At 45.7% G+C, this 21,763-nt stretch overlaps 1 protein-coding gene across 2 annotated transcripts in view; it reads right to left on the bottom strand.

The window, feature by feature from the left end:
• The window catches only part of UNC5D (unc-5 netrin receptor D), a 405,072-nt gene extending 402,678 nt beyond the window's left edge, over positions 1 to 2,394 (bottom strand). For both annotated transcript variants that reach the window (XM_081890876.1, XM_081890877.1), the window contains exon 1: positions 2,154 to 2,394. In XM_081890876.1, coding sequence (XP_081747002.1) covers positions 2,154 to 2,235 — 82 coding nt within the window. In that variant the 5' untranslated portion in view covers positions 2,236 to 2,394. The remainder of the gene's footprint in view (positions 1 to 2,153) is intronic.
• Positions 2,395 to 21,763: the final 19,369 nt, after the last annotated feature.

The following is a 21,763-nucleotide window of genomic DNA, read 5'->3' as shown; positions in this document are numbered from 1 at the left end:
GAAGGCAAATGTTGTGTACACATGCATACTAATAGGCTAAGATGCAGCCTGGCAATGATTTTTTAAAAACCAAACAAAAACATCATCTCACCCTCCCCAATCTGTTACATACACTCTTTGGAACACTCCATAAAGAACTGTGATGGGAATTCAATTTCTCTTCTAGGTGACCCCCAGACAACTTCCCAAACTGTAGCATTAGCACTCAGTGGGTAGCTTCTGGGGTTAAGTGCTCCAGCTATAGCTACATCTAAACACTATGCAGGATCAAAACAAGGAAAACAAAGGAAAAGACCGCAACAAAGCTAAAAATACTATTCTCTCCCATTAATGCCTAAGAACAAACCCACAGCAGATCAGGTACCTAAGCATCTAGTATGATCATAAAGAGAAATTAAGGTGCTTCTAAAGATTGCAGAGAAGTGCATCATTACTACACATGGGTTGGGGGTGATTTCAGATGCTAACTATGGCCCATCCTGCTGCATTCATCTCCAAGTGTTCTTGATGTTTAGAGCAGGGTCAAAACCCTTAGCCCTCCCATGAACCACATTTTGCTTTGCGGTATATTTAATATGCACAGCTGCTTTCCATAAACCCAATATAAAGAGCCACCCTATTGGCTGGGAAGGAGGAAACGGAGGCTGCCCTCTGCTCCCTTGATACAGTCAAAGTTCACATTTCATGGAGCAAAGCTGCTGTCCAAGGTACCTAAAAATAACAACTCTGTTGTAATTAGACGGATCCCGGAATGTCTTGTGCCTCCTGCATGCATTTCTTTCCCATAAGCCAGGCAAGCAAGTGGGTTTTATTGTGAAAACACAGACAGGGGTGGTGGTCAGACAAGGAGAGTCTCAGAAGCTGACAAGACTTTACAATCAGCTCCCTGCCGAAGGCTTAATTTTAGACACTGAAGGCGTGACCCTGAATTGACTGAAGATAAGGGTGAAGCCCTGGAGTGGGAAGGGGCGGGTACACTGTGATGTTACCAATTTAAAAAATGCTGGGGCTCACAGATGTATGCAAGAGTGAAAACGATTCTTGCTAAAAGATGGCAAATACTTTGATGACATATTTTTAACCATTTCCCTCCATATTTACTTAACTACAGACAACGGAGATGGCTAGCAAGTCAGCTCCCTTCAGGACGGAGGCAGAAGCATACATCCAACACACCCAAGACCAGTAGTCTGGGAGAACTCCACCAGAGAGTCCAAAAGGTCATTGTTGTCAATGGGGAGACTGTGGCATCTCAGAACCGAGAGCGGCAGTACTGGGAAAGCAGCGGCAATAAGAAGCGGACCAGCGCAACAAGAAACTGACTCGCACAATTACAACGACAAGCTTGCAGCACAATCCGATGCATGTTTACCCAGCAGCTCAACGGGGCTTATTCCGGAGCTCGGCGTGCGCAGAGGATCGCAGCTTCAAGCTGCGATCAACGGGACTTGCTCCCAAGTACGAAGAGGCACAGGATTGCACCGGCAAGCACTTTTGCCAAGTCCCGAGGATCCAGCCACTGTTCTAGGGCTGATGGCCGACTGAAGCCGTTTGGAGAGCATCTTGCACGCACACATGCACCCCCCCCGAAAAGATGCTCACGCTTAAGCGAGCACACGCATGCAGACGACCCTCCACGCCTCAAGCCAGCCCAGCTCCGTCTGAACCCGTTCCCTAGCACTCCGCGTCTCTCCAAGCGCCGCTGCTCTCTGCTGCAGAACCCAATCCGTCCAGAAACCCGTATTTAAGAACCGGATAGGCCCCATAAAGCAGCCCAACAGAGAGAGAAGGCGAGGGAGTCTCGAGGGCAGGGGAGTTCTGGAGAGGATGCCTCCCCCTTTCCCTTCACCGAGCAGGGAAGAAGAGGGTGGGAGGGAGGCGGCGTGCATTGCACCAGCTCCTCTCTCCGCCTGCCTCCCTTAGCAAACTCGCTTCCACATGCAAAGACACCAAAAAATGGGGGTGGGAAGGTATCCATTCGCCTACTCCAGCAGAAGACAACCTGTGGACTCCGATCAATGCTTGATGGGAGCAGAAAAGAAGGAAGCGGCAAGGTGGGGGCTGACCAGGCAAAGTTGCCAGCCCTGGAGCGCCCCTCCCCATTCCTTTCTATGGAGGGTGGGGGGGGGGAGATAGAGGTTGATCCCACTCACCTCGCAGCGCCCCAGTCCCGGCGAGCAGATCCGGCCGGAGCAAGAGCACCAGCGCCAGCCCGAAGAAGGGCGGGGTCTCCATGCTGCAGGATCCTCAGGGCCACGAAAGGAGGCTCAACTCCGCGCGGCTACTCCAGCCGAGGCAGCGCGGGGCTGCTGCCTGCCCCTCGGCTCGCTCGCTGGCTTTCCCACGCGCCCGCAGCAGCGCCTCCCCGCCTGCCGCCCGGCTCCAGACTAAAGGCGAGCAGCCGCGCGCCTGCATCCCAATCAGACCCCCTCCTCCCCGGCAGCCAATTAGGCGAGGGCGGGGCGGGGCCAGCGGCCGAAAGGGGCGGGGCAAGGCGCCCGGGGTTCCGTCGGCGAGCCGCGGGGCGGGGCTTCTGCCGCTGCTGCTGCCGAGAGCCAAGTGGGCGCGCGCTCGGCCCGGGCAGCTCCTGCTCCGGATGGTGCTGATCAGAGATGCGGGTGGTGCTGAGCCCGGCGCGGAGCGGAGGAACCGCGGCTGCCTTGGCTTGCAGGTCCCGGCCGGGCTTTGCTTGGGAACTAACCGGGCGATGCTGAGCGTTAGTCCCATGGAAGCTCGTGGGATTTACTCCCAGGCAGGCGGGGTTGGGATGAAGCCTGCACTCCTAGCAGCGTTGACCCAGGACCAGTGCCGGATTTACCTATAGGCTAAACAAGCTATAGTTTAGGGCCCAACTCTCTCAGTTCAACAATTACCTTGATAAAATACATATTTTGTTATGTGCACATGGCTTTAGAATAGATACCTATTAGGTCCATAAATTACCATATAGCATATATTCAACACAAAAACAGCAACAATTTGTTGTTGACAAAGGACAGCTGGACATATAAAGGGTCCCGTTGCCTTCAGTAGCTTAGGGGATGGGTAGGCAAACTAAGGCCCGGGGGCCGGATCCGGCCCAATCGCCTTCTAAATCTGGCCCGCGGACGGTCTGAGAATCAGCATGAGTAGAATGTGTGCTTTTATTTAAAACACATCTCTGTGTTATTTGTGGGACGTAGGAATTCGTTCTTTTTCTCAAAATATAATCCGCCCCCCCACAAGGTCTGAGGGACAGTAGACCAGCCCCCTGCTGAAAAAGTTTGCTGACCCCTGGCTTAGGGATTCATCAAACCTAAATCCAGTCCTGCCTAGGACCATATACTCCATCAACTCCATAGGATTTACTGTACTTCTGAGTAGTCAGGATTAGGCATGTGCCAAGAGGGCAACTTCACTGATTTTGGGGTAAATATGCACAAGGTTCTTCTGTAAGTCCCCTTAATGGAATTTAGCAATTTATTCTTTTAGCAATATGCTGTGTGGGGACTGTCTGAACATATGGTTTTCAATTTGGGACCCCTCCAGACTCCTGCCCACCCTTGTATTCTCCAGCATGTCATTGATACAAAAACAGTGTGTTAGTCATGGGTTTCTTGTTTATTTCATTAGAAAACATATACAGCTTGTTTGAAGAAAAAAAACCACACACACCTCAAAGTGGTTTACAAAAGAACAAAACAATAAAATTCTTGATTGTTGTTGTTTAGTCGTTTAGTCGTGTCCGACTCTTCGTGACCCCATGGACCAGAGCACGCCAGGCACTTCTGTCTTCCACTGCCTCCCGCAGTTTAGTCAAACTCATGCTGGTAGCTTCGAGAACACTGTCCAACCATCTCGTCCTCTGTCGTCCCCTTCTCCTTGTGCCCTCCATCTTTCCCAACATCAGGGTCTTTTCCAGGGAGTCTTCTCTTCTCATGAGGTGGCCAAAGTATTGGAGTCTCAGCTTCAGGATCTGTCCTTCCAGTGAGCACTCAGGGCTAATTTCCTTAAGAATGGATGCGTTTGATCTTCTTGCAGTCCATGGGACGCTCAAGAGTCTACTCCAGCACCATAATTCAAAAGCATCAATTCTTCGGTGATCAGTCTTCTTTATGGTCCAGCTCTCACTTCCATACATCACTACTGGGAAAACCATGGCTTTAACTATATGGACCTTTGTTGGCAAGGTGATGTCTCTGCTTTTTAAGATGCTTTTAAAGATTTTTAAAAATTCTTGATAAGAACTATCAAAACAACAATTAAAAACATTCAAGAAATTAAAACCAGTACTAAATTTAAAGCATCTGCGTTTTAGGCATCTGCATAGGCTTATCTAAACAGAAATGTTTTTAGCAGCTGCTGAAAATAGAGGTGCCTGCCTGGTATCAATAGGCAGGGAGTTCCAATGTGTGGCTGTTGCCACACTAAAAAAAATGATTTCTTACAAATGTGGAATGTGGAACCTGCAACACTCAGTTCCAGAGTTCAATACCTCATGAGTTGTTTTTTAGTTGTTCTGGAATGCTTTCCCAGTGTTGCCATATTATTGCTTTCTGGAATGCAACCAAAGTGGGACGAAAAACATATTGGAACATTTGTGGTATAAAAAGTTGCAGCATTCCAGTGCGAAGAGATGGGACATACAGTATGTGCAGCCTGGAACTTTTGCAGGCACAAAGAGTATTGAAAGTAGATTTGCTCATTACTGCCCTGATACCATCATGAACAAAAATCATGAATGCACAATAAAAATATTGTGTGGGGGTGGGGTTTTTTTTGGGGGGGGGGGCTTATTTATTCCCCTCCTTCCCCCACAGTTTTCTCTCTTTCCCTTATTCATTTCTTTCCTCTTCTGCTGTTTACCTTTCTTGCCTCTGTTTTCCAGCTGAATTTACCTTTGATGTTCCCCCCTTTGTTAGTGATTCCTTTTTTCCTCTCTTTCATCCCTCCCTTTCATTTATTTTCTTTCCTATTCACATCCTTACTTATATGATGGACTGACTGGCCCAGAGTTACCCGGTGCATTTACTAGCTGTGTGGAATTTTAACCCTGTTTCCCTCAGTTCTAGTCCAATACTCTTACCACGACCTCACTCTTTCAATTCAGACTACAGTCATTTTATGTTTTTCACCTTGTCCTTTGAACATAAAACTTTTTGAAGCTGTCTTATACCACACATCTGACTCAGTACTTTCTACTCTGGCTTAGGCTGTGTGCACACCTACGTTTAAAACTCATCCAACATTTACTGTAGTTTAGGGGGAAGACGGGACGCGGGTGGCGCTGTGGGTTAAACCACTGAGCCTAGGACTTGCCGATCAGAAGGTCGGCGGTTCGAATCCCCATGACGGGGTGAGCTCCCGTTGCTCGGTCCCAGCTCCTGCCAACCTAGAAGTTCAAAAGCACGTCAAAGTGCAAGTAGATAAATAGGTACTGCTCCGGCAGGAAGGTAAACAGCTTTTCCGTGCACTGCTCTGGTTCACCAGAAGCAGCTTAGTCATGCTGGCCACATGACCCGGAAGCTGTACACTGGCTCCCTCTGCCAATAAAGCGAGATGAGCGCCGCATCCCCAGAGCCGGCCACAACTAGACCCTTTACCTTTACCTAAATGGGTATGCACCGCCAAGCTCTCAGGTAGAGGCTTTTTGCAGCAATGCTACTAATGCCATTTGAATGATGTTTGCGGCCCAAGCATGTGTATAACTTGAAATATATATCCAATGTCATTTCCCCTCAACATTTTTCTATTCTTAAATGATTTACAGGTGGTACATGACACCAGTCAAGCTTGCAAAAATTTATAATTTACCTGACAATAAATGTTGGAAATGTAATGAGACTGAAGGTACATTCTTTCACCTTTGGTGGACATGCCCAAGGATTAAGACATTCTGGGAGATGATCTATAATGAAATGAAAGATGTACTTAAATATACCTTTCTGAAGAAACCAGAGGCCTTTCTCCTGGGTATGGTCAGCCAATTGGTGCCAAAGAAAAACAGAACCTTTTTTATGTATGCAACAGCAGCAGCAAGAATACTCATTGCGAAGTATTGGAAGACACAAGATTTACCCACCTGGGAAGAATGGCAGATGAAGTTGATGGACTATATGGAACTGGTGGAAATGACTGGCAGAATCTGAGACCAGGGAGAAGAGTCGGTAGAAGACTGGAAAAAGTTTAAAGATTATTTACAGAAATACTGTAAAATCAATGAATGTTAGAAAAATGTTGGAATGAAGTTATACAGCTTTAGTAGAAATGTTACAAGGAACTAAGTACAAATAGATTATTAGTGTATTAAAGGGGAAAAATAAGGTTAGAATATGTTAAGATAAATTACAGGACAGAAAACAAAGAAGGAAAGGAATTGCTGAAACAGTTAACTGAAGTGGAATAAAAAAGGGAGGTGTGAGGAGGTCGTAGAAACAAGTGAATGAAAGATAAGATATTGAAATTATTGGATGTGTTTTAAATTGTTTTTGTTTTGTTTTGTTTTGTTAGTTTAATGTCTTAGTGTTAGTGTTATGTAGTGTCTTTGTTTTTGTATTGTATTGTATTGTTTTATTTTAATTTTTTTCTTTTGTGGTGTTTAAACTGTTAATAAATATTATTAAAAAAAAACATTTTTCTATTGTTGAGGGAGGGGGCACCACCTATTTGTTTTCTGGCACAGAACCACTTTATTTGTTACATTAATGACTCATACTTACGGGTCATTCATTACCAATAAACTTGTCTAGTTACTCCAGCAATTGGATCCTTGTTAGATCCAGGAATTACAAGGGACTCAGACATACAGCCTATACCCCTCTCCCAGACTCACAGCAATATAAATTAAATAAAGGTTAGTTTTTATACCACTTTCATGTATGGAGTTTATTAGTTCCTTCTGAGTATGTTACATGGAAAAGCAGGGAGCGAAAGTATTGAATTTAATCAATCTGTTAATTTTCTTCTGTCATTGTTGTTTTATTTATAATGGCCTTTCTATGTATATTATGTTCAAAGTGATATGCATCAATAAAATTACAGAAATAATTGCAATAAAACAAATAGACCCATAGCAATATATCCAGTTCATAAAAGTGATCTAAAATCCAACTAGGCTCTATCAGACACACTGAAATTAATGAACCTGTTTTAGACATATCCATTAACTTCATTGGGTCTACTCTGAGTAGAAGTAACATTGGATGCAAGCCACTGTGTCTGTGAACAATTCCCACACTTCTGAATGTACACAAGAATCTTCTCTCTGTGCTTTTTTTATTTTCATCCTAGAGAGGTAAAAGTATGTTGGTCGGGTCAATTATATGCCACAGCCCTAAGCTAACTCAGAAGTAAATTCCATTGGATTTACTTCTACATAAATATGCTTAGGATTGGGAGTGAGGATTCAATCAAAAGGCTGAAGACAGCAGCTTCCCATAATATTGGCTGAGTGTAATTTAGTTACTAAAGCACCAAAGGAGAAAAAAAAGTCTTAAGGTTACGGGGGATTTTGTGCAATGATCTCTTCAAAGTCCCTCGTTCAGGTTGTGCCAATTGTACTGAACCACTAACTCCTTGATCTTCAGTCTGAACTCGCAGGGATTAGCACAGCCTTATGTGTGGGTCTGCTGAATTAGTTCCCATGTAAGCACACAATGTGTAGTACGTTATGTTATGATGTATTTATATACCACTGTTTGACCCAAAGGTCCCCCAAAGCTGTGGACAGAATATTAATACAAAACAAAAATGCGAAAGAAGTACAACAAATAAAACAATAGAAAATTGGGGGGAAATCACATTGGATATATATTTGGGAGCTACACTCATGCTTGGGCCACAAACACAGTTTCCAGGCATCCTTCCTCTCACTTGGAATCCAGGTGAGTATGCCAAATCAGTGTTGCTAACACCCAAGAAAGGCAGACATAGACATGCAGGAGCCATTTCTTCTGTGACTGAATTCCACAAAGGCTACATTCAGATGTAAGGTTTGTTGCATTTGTTGTCCTGGATTTAATGCCAGCACTTCTTATGCAATTTCTATTATTATTATTATTATTATTATTATTATTATTATTATTCCCATCTTTCCCGGAATGGGGCAATGGCAAGGCAGTAGAGAGGTCTTTGCATGCCATACCAGTGTATTGGAAGAAGCAAAGATCACCAGTGTTGATAATAATAATAATAATAATAATAATAATAATAATAATAATAATAATAATAATTTATTTGTACCCCGCCCATCTGGCTGGGTCTCCCCAGCCACTCTGGGCGGCTTCCAACAAAGATGAAAGATACACTAAAATGTCACATATTAAAAACTTCCCTGAACAGGGCTGCCTTCAGATGTCTTCTGAATGTCAGGTAGATGTTTATCGCTTTGACATCTGATGGGAGGGCGTTCCACAGGGCGGGCACCACTACCGAGAAGGCCCTCTGCCTGGTTCCCTGTAACTTGGCCTCTCACAGTGAGGGAACCGCCAGAAGGCCCTCGGAGCTGGACCTCAGTGTCCGGGCAGAACGATGGGGGAGGAGACGCTCCTTCAGATATACTGGACCGAGGCCGTTTAGGGCTTTAAAGGTCAGCACCAACACTTTGAATTGTGCTCGGAAACGTACTGGGAGCCAATGTAGGTCTTTCAAGACCGGTGTTATATGGTCTCGGCGGCCGCTCCCAGTCACTAGTCTAACTGCTGCATTCTGGATTAGTTGTAGTTTCCGGGTCACCTTCAAAGGTAGCCCCACGTAGAGCGCATTGCAGTAGTCCAAGCGGGAGATAACCAGAGCATGTACCACTCTGGCGAGACAGTCTGCAGGCAGATAGGGTCTCAGCCTACGTACCAGATGGAGCTGGTACACAGCTGCCCTGGATACAGATTTGACCTGTGCCTCCATGGACAGCTGTGAGTCCAAAATGACTCCCAGGCTGCACACCTGGTCCTTCAGGGGCACAGTTACCCCATTCAGGACCAGGGAATCCTCCACACCTGCCCGCCTCCTGTCCCCCAAAAACAGTACTTCTGTCTTGTCAGGATTCAACCTCAATCTGTTAGTCGCCATCCATCCTCCAACCGCTTCCAGACACTCACACAGGACCTTCACCGCCTTCACTGGTTCTGATTTAAAAGAGAGGTAGAGCTGGGTATCATCTGCATACTGATGAACACCCAGCCCAAACCTCCTGATGATCTCTCCCAGTGGCTGCATGTAAATGTTGAAAAGCATGGGGGAGAGGACAGAACCCTGAGGCACCCCACAAGTGAGAGCCCAGGGGTCTGAACACTCATCCCCCACCACCACTTTCTGAACACGGCCCAGGAGGAAGGAGCGGAACCACTGTATGACAGTGCCCCCAGCTCCCAGCCCCTCAAGACGTTCCAGAAGGATGTTATGGTCGATGGTATCAAACACCGCTGAGAGATCCAGCAGAACTAGGAAACAGCTCTCATCTTTGTCCCTAGCCCGCCGGAGATCATCAACCAGTGCGACCAAGGCAGTTTCAGTCCCATGATGAGGCCTGAATCCCAACTGTTGAAGCAATGATTTTTCAACATCAACTTTGTTGGACTGGTCAGTGTTGTGCAGATGCCTGAATATCGTCTTCCAAAGCAATTACTCTATTCCGAACTTAAAAATGGAAAGCATAATGCTGGTGGTCAACATAAGAGGTTTAAAGCTTTAAAAGCTTTTAAAAATGTAGTGTAAACACCAACAATTGGGAAACGCCTGCGAGAGGTCTGGCTTTGAAGAGACTTGAACTCAAGACGCAAGGGAGAAACATGCTAAGAGGAAGGCACACTTGGCAAATACCACGCCGTGATCAACTCCCACCTGGTAACCAATGTCCCCACTGTGGAAAGACATGTGGATCCAGAATTGGCCTCCACAGTCATTTATGGACTCATTGTTAAAACCATATTTATGGAAGACAATCTTACTTGGCTACGAGTGATCACCAAGAAGAAGAAAATACAGAATTGTCCCATATTTCAATGTAAAATGCTACCTCCTGTATTGATACAGTTTTCTGCTGTATTTCAGGCCTTCTCTCTCTCTCTCTCTCTCTCTCTCTCTCTCTCTCTCTCTCTCTCTCTCTCTCTCTCTCTCTCTCTGCCAAGCAGGCATGCCAACTTGCACCCCAGGTTATGCGTACCCCACCACACACAATGTGACATCATGACATCAAGCACCTTGCAGCCTCAGAACCTGACTTCCAGTGGCACCAGAAGTCAGGTTCTGAGACCTCACAAGGCCTCAGATAGCATCTCCAAGGTCTTGCGGGGCCTTGGACGTGACTTCTGGTGTTTCACGAGGCACCAGAAGTTGCATTGGGAGCCCTGTGGTGTGGGTGCTGAGCATCCACAAAAAATTTTTTGCAGGTGCTCAGGCCCCCCTAGAGATGGCGCCCCTGGTGCCAAGTTAAGGATCTTCTCCAAATGCAGGTGTTTGAAAGGGTCTGTGAAAGGTCATATATTTAAGCTCTGGGTAGCCAAGCACAGATAGATTTACAAGTGTGTGTGTGTGTGACAAATTCCAGAGAGGGCCTCCTGTTAGGCTGCAATACATTGTAATGGATTGCTTTGAAGTCACTTCAGCAGAGATGGGGGGGAATATCCCTCCAGCCACTCTGCCGCATCCCACCTTGTCCTATATTTTGCTAAAACAAATGTGGCAATCCTATATGGGAGTGTCAGCTTGGCTTTGCTGTGGCACCGACAATGTGCAGATTGCCTTGTCCCTTTCCCATTCAGTAACCAGCTGCAATGTGCAGCATTGGAAAACCAGGACAGCGACTCCATACCTTCCAACATTCCACAGATGAAAATAGTGACATTCTATTCTACATCTTTTCCCACATTTGATCTCCAACACAGATATATGTCATATAGACATATCCACCCTGTATAGGGAAGCTTTTTAATGTTTTATTGTGTTTTTACATTATGTTGGAAGCCACCTAGAGTTTTTGGGGCATCTCATTCAGATGGGTGAGGTACAAATAATGTTATTATTAGTATATGCATCTGTCAGCTTGAGCCAATTACAACCTCTCGACCTAACCTACCTCACAGGTTTGCTGTAAATGAAAAATGATCAAGAGAAGGGGTCATGTATAACACCTTCACCTTCAAAATAAATGGAATGAAATAAAATTTTAGCTGTAAGCTTCCTTGTGTCCCTGTCAAGAAAAAAGTGGATAATAATAATAATAATAATAATAATAATAATAATAATAATAGAAACGGAGAATGCTCAGGAACATACCAGAGGGTGTGTTTTTTTTCTAGGGGTACGCAGGGGGATGCATACCCCTAAACATTTTGTGAATCTAAGTTTGGCCTCATTGAGGGGCAGTATTTCAATATGAATAGGAAATTGAGAGTACAGTGGTGCCCCGCAAGACGAACGCCTCGCAAGACGAAAAACCCGCTAGACGAAAGGGTTTTCCTTTTTGGAGGCGCTTCGCAAAACGAATTTCCCTATGGGCTTGCTTCGCAAGACGAAAATGTCTTGCGAGTTCCTGTGGGTTTTTTCCCCTCCCCCCTTTTCCTAAGCCGCTAAGCCGCTTATCAGCTGATCCGCTGGTAAGCCGCTTAACAGCTGATTGCTAAAAGCCACTAAACCGCTAATAGCGCTAATCCGCTAAGCTGTCAATGGGCTTGCTTCGCAAGACGAAAAAACCGCTATACGAAGAGCCTCACGGAATGGATTCTTTTCGTCTTGCGACGCACCACTGTACCCCTAAACATTTTTTTAAAGAAAAAAAGCGCTGGTAAATCCTGTTGAACTCAGTGGGACTGAGTAAAAATGCTTAGGACACTGCACAGTCTTTACCCAGTTACCTGAGAGTAAGCTCCAGGCACCTCGACTTCTAAAGGAGTGAAGCTTTGGAGTCAGACTTGAAAGAAACCTTCAATTACAGTCAGTAGGAGGCTTCTTTAAAGACAAGTTGCATTTTGATGTGGAAGAGTCCTCCCCACTCCCTTGGGACTCTACTACCACATTCTTGTGCATGGGAAGACTAGGCCTGACATTTCGTTATTCATAAGATGATTCAAGTTTGCATAACATGAAGAAATAATCCAAGTGGCACTTGATGTCCCAGGAAGTCTGTATCGCATCTTTTATTATCTGTCTATACAGGTCAAGGGATGCAGGTGGTGCTGTGGGTTAAACCACAGAGCCTAGAACTAGCCGATTAGAAGTTCAGCGGTTCGAATCCCCGTGACGGGGTGAGCTCCCGTTGCTCGGTCCCTGCTCCTGCCAACCTAGCAGTTCGAAAGCACGTCAAAGTGCAAGTAGATAAGTAGGCACTGCTCTGACAGGAAGGTAATTGGCATTTCCGTGCACAGCTCTGGTTCGCCAGAAGCGGCTTAGTCATGCTGGCCACATGACCCAGAAGCTGTACACCGGCTCCCTCAGCCAATAAAGTGAGATGAGCACCGCCACCCCAGAGTCAGTCATGAGGGGACCTAATGGTCAGGGGTCCCTTTACCTTTACCTTTATACAGGTCAAATACTTGGAAGGGGATTTGCTACTTACCCCCCCCCTCCATCTTCCAGCCTGCTCATTGTGTGCTTATGAAATTTCAGTGGCCTACAGTAGGCCTGATGCAAGGAATTTTCAAGGGATAAAATGCAACCTGCCCTTTCTCAAAGGAACAGAGGTCACCTACACTGCAAGCTCATTCCAAAATTTTCAGCATGGAGCAGAGTGCCAGCCCTGCTTTAAACAAACAAACAAAAGGTCTGCTTTGCTGAGGCAGTTGGATGAAATTTAAAAACTCACCCCAAGCACTTTTTTTTTTGTAATAGACATGGGCGCATCACCACGGCTAGCCAATTGTCTACATAAGGAAGCAAACTTTGCTGCAAGATATTACACGTCAGCAAAAACAGGGAAAGGAACAGAAATGGTGCTTAGAATTCTGCCTTCAGAGCCTTGGGGTCCTGACACTGCAGCACTTTCTCTCTCTCTATCTACATACTCAACTAGATTTGCAGTGAGCCCACCTAATTATGCACTCTTGGATAGGTCTCTGAGTGAATATTTTATCCGAGACATCAAAGTACTACCCAGCTCCTTGTTGTTCATATAGTTATGGCAGAGGAAGGAAAGGGAAACAACATTCGAAAGGGAGGGAAAGGAGGAACAGCTGGTGGCTGTAATCAATGCACCAGGAGCATGGAGTATTCAGAAGTAACCAATGGGGTATGGGAAAGCAGCGGCAATTCCCACAAAAATCTGATTCCACTGCTTAATCTGACCCAAGACTGAACCAAAGAATCTATGCAGGATTTATTATAATACATGAATGGAGACATTTTCCCCACCCAGGAGGCTGGAGCAGGGCAAGGGTGCTTCTGAGTACGTGCCAATTGCTCTTCTCATTTCTGAAGTTACACATGAAAGATAAGAAACTAGGGATTCCTTTGCACGGCAGGAAAATAAAAGAGCCAAGGGAGAAATGGGTTGGGATCTTCTGTTTGTGGCAGAAAGGTCTACAGATGGAGGCTAGACTCTTCAAAAATGTTATGGATGGCATGCATGTATACAGAGAGAGGGAGAGGGAGAGGGAGAGTGGGAGGGATGGAGAATTGCAGAAGGAAGGCTCAGGTTTGGGACAGGGAATGCAAACCATACTCAACCAGCATCCCCATTTCACAGGTGTGGCCCTCCTGATGTTGCTGAACTACAACTCCCATCATGCCATGGTTGGTAGGGGTGATTGGAGTTGTTGTTCAGCAACATCTGGAGATCCCATACCTGCCATACTATCTCACAAAGGTACCAAACATCCACCAAGTAAGGCACATAGTCCCCCTGTCGACACAACTCCACCATCTCTGCATAGAAAGGAGGCCCCCAAACTGCAGGAGATAGCAAGCAAAAGTGGAAGTCAGAGTAACAGTACTCTAAATCAGACACAGGCAAACTCGGCCCTCCAGATGTTTTGAGAACACATTTCCCATCATCCCTGACCACCGGTCCTGTTAGCTAGGAATGATGATGTAGTTCCCAAACACCTGGAGGGCCAAGTTTCCCGATGCCTGCTCTAAATGATAACCATAGTTGCCTTAAACAGAGGTCTGGCAGCAGTAGGAAATTCATTAGAAGCTATGCAGGTGGCACAAGAATTCAGAACGCCAAAGCCCAACTCCAGCTGATTAGTGGACATTCAGTCATGAGTGGGGAACTTCCAACCCAAACCTCAACTTAGGAGGAGGTGGATAGCTCAGCTGGTTAGAGTGTGGTGCTGACAACAGCAAGGTTGCAGGTTCAGTCCCTGTAAGGGACAACTGCATATTCCTGCATTGCAGATAATTTAATTAGATGATCCCCAGCATAGCTGTCAACTTTTCCCTTTTCTTGCGAGGAATCTTATTGGGAATAAGGGAATTTACCTTTAAAAAAGGGAAACGTTGACAGTTATGATTCCCAGGGTCCCTTCTAACTCTGTGATTATATGAGAAGCACATTTCTATGAGAAGCCTGCCTGTTTGGTCAATTTAGCCTGCATGACTAGGCTGCACCCATCTTCCCCTCACTTGACATCATATGATTTGGACAAATAATGCGAGGAAAGATTTATGTGAATTGAGAAAAGGGAGCAAACAAACCCCCAGGGTCCACCCCGGTGCTTCTAGGAAGCCCTCCAAGCAAGCTATGAATGGCAGAGTAAAGGTAAAGGTAAAGGGACCCCTGACCATTAGGTTCAGTTGTGGCCGAGTCTGGGGTTGTGGCACTCATCTTGCTTTACTGGCCGAGGGAGCCGGCGTACAGCTTCTGGGTCATGTGGCCAGCTTGACTAAGCCACTTCTGGTGAACCAGAGCAGCGCATGGAAACAGTGGCATAGCGTGGGGGGTGCAGGGGGGCCAGCCGCAATATCTGGGGGTTAGGGGGTGCAAATCCACAGGTTAGGGGGCACAGATTACTTGTCTTGCCCCGGGTGCTGACAACCCATGCTACGCCACTGCACGGAAATGGTGTTAACCTTCCCGCTGGAGCGATACCTATTTATCTACTTGCACTTTGACATGTTTTCGAACTGCTAGGTTGGCAGGAGCAGGGACCAAGCAATGGGAGCTCACCCCACAATGGGGATTTGAACCGCCGACCTTCTGATCAGCAAGCCCTAGGCTCTGTGGTTTAACCCACAGCACCACCCGCATCCCTGAATGGCAGAGTAGACCTATCCTAATGTGTGTCCCATCAACTGGCATTCCGTGGCAAATGGTTGTCTAATTACAGATTTGCAGTCATGTTGCATCTAAAAGTGCAGCAGCAGATGTTGTGATATACTTGAGATAAATACTGATAAATAGGAACAGTTGGATCCTCCTTAATGTCTGTCTCATGCTGGGACCCAAGGAGGCAGAATGAGGGTCTTTGTGATCAGAGACATCTCTTGGGGAGGGATCGTATTTCAGTGTCAGAACTCATGCCTTGCATGCAGAAAGTCCCAGGTTCAGTCCTTGGGAACTCCAGTTGAAAAGAATCAGAGAGTAAGTATTGAGGAAGACCTTTGATGGAGACCCCAGAGAGCCACTACTACTCCAATTAGAGAATGATGGTCTTTGTCACAGCTTTCCAAACTGTGTGTTGTGACTGCAGTGAGTTGGCTGCAGTGTGTGTGAGTGTCGCGTGAACGCTCCCCGCACTCCCCCCGGGGCTGGGAAAGGGTTAGTTTAACCTCCAGTTTGCTTGTAAAACTGAATTGCTGTGTCATGAAATGATGCAAAACTGAATTACTGTGTAGCAAAATGATGCATGTCTACAAAGTGTGTCACCAACATGAAAAGTTTAGAAAGCTCTAGTCTAGGTGGATGAAGAGTTGAGAAATCTGATGTATTAGGCAGAGACCCATGTGCTATGAAGCTTGCCCAATCTACTCTGTTAATGTGTTGCTTCTATGTGTTAGGTATAAAGGTGTTTCCAGTCTATCAAAGTCCATGTCACCTTTTGTATATATGCCCATCTCGGGGAAAACGCTGTGGGAGTTGAAGAAAAATTAATTAGCTCCTGAAAGTGCATTGGTGATACTTCTCTTGCCTCTCATACAGGTGTTTCAAGGTGTTATTTGTTACAAATCATACTGGGGTCTTTCCAGTTGATATTGGAAATAAACAAGATTTAATTGCCTCGGTGCAAACTTTATCTGATTTGTACAGAGGTGGGAAAGTGCAAAAGGAAGAGAGACTTAAGCTGCATTCAGACAGCACTTTCTTCTGCTTTCCCAACATTTCCTCACCTCAATCAATAGGGAAGTCACACTTGGGTCTGATCCAAGCATATAGAAAGGAGACCTGCTGACATGAATGGAGGTGTGCAGCGAATGCTGGATGGAGTAATACTCCCCATCTAACTTATGCCCATTACTATAATGTGCTTTTGGTGAGGATGATGAGGAAAAAAGAAAAGAGGTACAGTAAAGGCTGTGACAGGAGTCACTAAAATGCTATAATAATAATAATAATAATAATAATAATAATAATAATAATAATAATAATAATAATAATAATTTATACCCTGCCATTCTGGGCAGCTCCCAATCAAGTGTTAAAAACAGTACAGCGTTACATATTAAAAACTTCCCTGAGCAGGGCTGCCTTGAGATGTCTTCTGAATGTCAGGTAGTTGTTTATCTCTTTGACATCTGATGGGAGGGCGTTCCACAGGGCGGGCGCCACTACCGAGAAGGCCCTCTGTCTGGTTCCCTGTAGCCTCACTTCTCACAATGAGGCTTGGCCTGTGGATGTTCTTTCCAATGTCTGTCAGGTATCCTCCTCTTTTCTCTCACTGAAATTAGGCTAGAGACCAGCAGTGGATCATAGCCAACAAAATAGGCTGTAGTGTTTGGTTGCAGTGCAGTACCCACAAAAAAATCCCTGGGCCCCAGAAGATTGGTGGCTCTTGGAATAATGACTGTGGGAAAGCAAGCGGATGCCTGAGGAGTCTGCAGTCCCGCCCCACCTGAGTTAGATTTGGAGACCTCTGTCTCTTCTTTCTGATTGAGTGGCTCAGACCCTTGTTCAAACATACCACCCTGTCACCCCAAAAGCTAATGTGGCCCTCAGAAGGCTTGCACTTTATGTCTATATGAAACTATTTACCTGGCTATCTTTCATTATCTAGAGTCAATGCAGTTTGCTTACCTCTGAACGGCCTCAAACACCAATTATTTTCAATGCACAAAAAGCATTTAAAACAAAGTCTGGGTAAAATGATAGACAGATTCTGTCTCCCCCCTCCCCTTGCCTCCACTTTATGCTGCCTCCTTAATATCTTACACAAAGATGAAATGCAACTCTTAGGTTTCTGGGTTATTATGCTTCACAGTCATCAAAACTGATGCAAAACCTTTTATCTAAAGATCCAGATCTAACATCATCTGTGATGGTGAAAATATGGGTTGAGTTTTTTAAAAGAAAAAGAATGAAAAAAAGTTCTAAACGATTCCACATCACTCACTTGAAACTAAAGTCACCATATGGGCAGTCATAAGCCATCACTTTTGATGAGATGAAAATCTATATTATTTTCAAGCTGATTAACCCAAGATGAATCACAACACAACTGTTTGCAATTTCCCCCTTGTGTTTACACTTCCTACAATTGACAAACACCATAAGGCAAAGTTAATATGATAAAAGAGAGAAAGATATTTTTTTTTTGAAAAAGTGGTTGGATTTACACAAGCAACAAAATCTGGGGGATTAAAGTAGCAATTGAATGCCCATGCTTTAAATTCCACTGATCCATTTAAAAATCAGGATGCACCAGCAGTTGGAAACAGTAAAATCATTTAACATATCATTAAGGCCTTTGAAAAAATTGGTAGTGATGCTGATGGTCACTGGTGCCAACTCAAGGGGGCTGTGGGGGATTTGACCTCCACAATAATATATTTTAGCGGGCTGTGCCCCCCCAAGTCAATAGGCACCAGCAGACCTGGCTCTTCCCCTGGCTCCCCCGCCTTTGCCTCTTCCTGGTCCATGAGAAATGAGGAGGAGCCACTTCCGCTGCTGGCTGCCATGTCTACCTCTGCACCTGGCTTTCGAACTGCTAGGTTGGCAGGAGCTGGGACCGAGCAACAGGAGCTCACCTCATCCTGGGGATTCGAACGGCTGACCTTCCGAGTGGCAAGCCCTGGGCTCAGTGGTTTAACCCACAGTGCCACCCGCGTCCCATTATCCTGCCATAGCTTTATGCGAATCCAGGATTGTAATTTGTGGCACTACAAGTCCTCCAATGGGGACTGTGTGATGACAACCTTACATTTCTATGTATATGGGAAGACGAAGACACACACACACACACAAACACTTCTCGACTCTCCAGGCAAGCAATAGACACTATCATAGTTCAATGACTCATCAGGCAAACACATTCATGAACCGTTCATAGATGTGAGGTGTGCAGCCTGGGAGTCTCAGGGGCCATATAGAGAGAGCCTTGGAGGGCCACATTTTGCTCTGCTGTAGACAGATACACTCCCCTTCCTCTAAGGGGCAAAGAGGATATTTTGAAATTTCAACCCAAACAAATAAAAAGAAAAAAAACCATTTCCTATTTCACTTTATTGGTGTTCATTTGTCTTTAATCGGTCCATTCCTTTGCTGTTGCTGCTGGTGAGTTAAAGACACAAGACAGCCATTCACTTTATTGAAACTGCTGCATAAAAGGCAGAGAGAGACAGAGAAAGATGACAGTAATGTATAAAATATCCATCAGGAGGTGTCAGTATTTTCTTTTTTCCTAGTTAATATTACTTCTTTAGAGTTCCTGATATCTGAACTTACCAGGAGGGGGAGATGGTTAACAAGCACCAGATATGTAACAAGGGAGCATGTATGGTGCTATTCATTCAGGGACAAGAGTGGGAATGGAGAGCAGAAGGAATCTGATGAATGCACAGTGATGGGAATAAGACTCTAGGTAAAGGTAAAGGGACCCCTGACCATTAGGTCCAGTCATGACTGACTCTGGGGTTGCGGCACTCATCTCGCTTTATTGGCCAAGGGAGTCAGCGTACAGCTTCCGGGTCATGTGGCCAGCATGACTAAATTGCTTCTGGCGAACCAGAGCAGCGCACGGAAACACCGTTGACCTTCCCGCCGGAGCAGTATCTATTTATCTACTTGCACTTTGATGTGCTTTCGAACTGCTAGGTGGGCAGGAGCTGGGACCGAACAACGGGAGCTCACCCCGTCGCAGGGATTTGAACCGCCAACCTTCTGATCGGCAAGTCCTAGGCTCAGTGGCTTAGACCACAGCACCACCCGCGCCCCTTGTGAATAAGACTCTACCTTCCAGCAAAAGGGGAATTATTGTGGAGTTTCTTCAAACACACCCTGCACACAGCATGTGCAGCACAGAACATCTGTGTTACCAAAGTCACTTTAGTAAGACAGATAGAGTCTGAAGAGAAAAATCACGATGACACTTTACCGAGAAAACTGAACAAAAACAGTGTATAATTAGAGGAGAAATAAATACGTAGAGCAGTTTTGTCTTTTTTAGTGCAGGCTTTCTACAAAGCAGGGAAATTTAAACATACAGAGGAAAGGTTCCCACAGTGCCACACAGCCAATCAAGGTAACCTCAGCAAAGATCAAGCCACTCTGCCTGGTTGCTAAGCAACACCTCCACACATCTCCCTTATGGCTAGCTGACTTTGACATTAGCAGAATTAACCCTTACATTACAACATGAATGATCCCTGCTGTTGGACTTCAAATACTCTAAGCTGACGGGGGGGGGGGCTGTTTCTGCCTGTGAGCAAGAGGAACAGTTAAACAGCATGTGAGAGAAGAGGCACCACCACAGACAAAGGGTTCTCCCTCTCTCTCAGGCGAAGGTCATATAATTCAGTGCTATTTTCATCCTAGGCAGGTTTGCCAGTTGTCCTCTGAAAGCTGCTGCTGAACAATTTCAAATCCTTCTTGTCATCAAAGGGGAATTTACTCACCTTTGCTCCTCTGAAGTCAAACCACCTGGGACCTAAGGAACACCTGACTAAAAGGCTTCCTTCAGCAAATTAAAAATATCCAGTTTTAACCACCCCCTGAATGCTATAAAGAAAGAAGGGAAAAGTCTCTCTCCTCTCTCTGTGTGTGTGTGCATATAATTAATTTTACTGAAAGAATATTGTAGACCAACCCCCTACAATGTAGGAATCTCAACTAAAGCATCCATGACAAATGGTCATCTGAACATAGGATGGAGGAGGAGGAAGAAGAAGAAGAAGAAGAAGAAGAAGAAGAAGAAGAAGAAGAAGAAGAAGAAGAAGAGTAGTAGTAGTAGTAGTAGTTTGGATTTGATATCCTGCTTTATTGCTCAAAGCAGCTAACATTCTCCTTTCCCTTCCTCCCCCACAACAAACACTCTGTGAGGTGAGTGAGGCTGAGAGACTTCAGAGAAGTGTGACTAGCCCAAGGTCACCCAGCAGCTGCATGTGGAGGAGCGGGGAATCAAACCCAGTTCACCAGATTATGAGTCCACCTCTCTGAATCACTACAGCACACTGGCTCGCAGCATTAGCACCCCAACAGATTTTCCTGTCTCCAGCTTCCAGCATCAGCCCAACTCATCAGCTCTCTCATACCCAGCCCCACCCATTGTTAACCATACTAAGATGACATGGCATCCAACCAGGTGAGGGGGGGGGGAAACCCACTTGTCCCTATGGAGCTCGACATTTGTCAGGCTTCAGGGAGTCTGCTTCCTCCCCCCTGGCAGTAGATAAGCAGAACAAAGGAAAAGGAACCCTCTTACCAGTTAGAAACTTTAACAACCACAGCAAGGGAACAAAGAACACATCTAAAAATAGTGGTGCTCCCAATTAAGGAATCTGTAGATTAATCGTCCCTATTAATCTACATTACTTCTATGTTTTGTAATCTGCCTCTGTACCCTCTGTGCTTTTTGTTCTGCCACTTTCTGAGCTCTCTGTGACTTTGGAGAAAGGGTGTGTGTGTGTGAATGCTGTCCAGAGACTGTGAATCTGTTAACATTCTTTCTTCCAGTGTTTCTTCTCCTAGCTGTTCCCCATCCAGTATTTCCCAGCTTCTGCCTTCTGAAGTATGACCCTCTGCAAACCACTGTTCTAAATCTATACTGTCCTCCTGCTCTGGGAAGATTCAGGAGCAGGAGCAGGAGCAGGAGGAGGGGGAGGCTCCCACCATTCCTCCTCAGCATGGTCCTTGACATCCTTTCAGATGATGATGAGAGCACTTAACTGGGCAGCTAAGGCCATTACTAACACAAAGAAACTGCTCTGACAAGTATTCCTCTTGTAGATTCTACTGCAGGGGTTGGCAACGTTTTTTGAGGCCGGGCTGGTCCACTCCCTGGCAGACCTCTCGGTGGGCTGGAGTGTGCGTGCCTGCGCATGCACTCAAGCTATTTCAGGTGCTCTTCTGGGTTGGAAGAGTGTCGGAAATAGAATGTGCACAAGCACACAGGTCTCCTCTGTCCCAGAAGTCAGTCCCTGTGGTGGTGGTGGGGAATGGCGCCGTGAAAAAAAAAGCATGAAATCTCCACACTAATCCATGGAACGGCCGTGGGCCAGTTCCAGGAAACTCATGGGCCGGAACTGGTCCATGGGTCTTAGGTTGCCAACCTCTGTTCTACTGGCACAAACACAGGATCATGGGATTGGAGGGTATGCCTGGGTGTCATTCAGACTGACCCCCCCAAAATCAATAGCATCACAGTAAACCAAGTAACAGAAGAAGTTTTATATTTTCTGGTACTGTGTCAGCCCAATACAA

The sequence above is a fragment of the Podarcis melisellensis genome (genome assembly GCF_964234715.1).
Source record: "Podarcis melisellensis genome assembly, chromosome: 15".
NCBI classification, from domain to species: Eukaryota; Metazoa; Chordata; class Lepidosauria; order Squamata; family Lacertidae; genus Podarcis; species Podarcis melisellensis.
The sequence above is the reverse complement of the archived record's forward strand: the minus strand, read 5'-3'. Positions and strand labels throughout refer to the sequence as shown.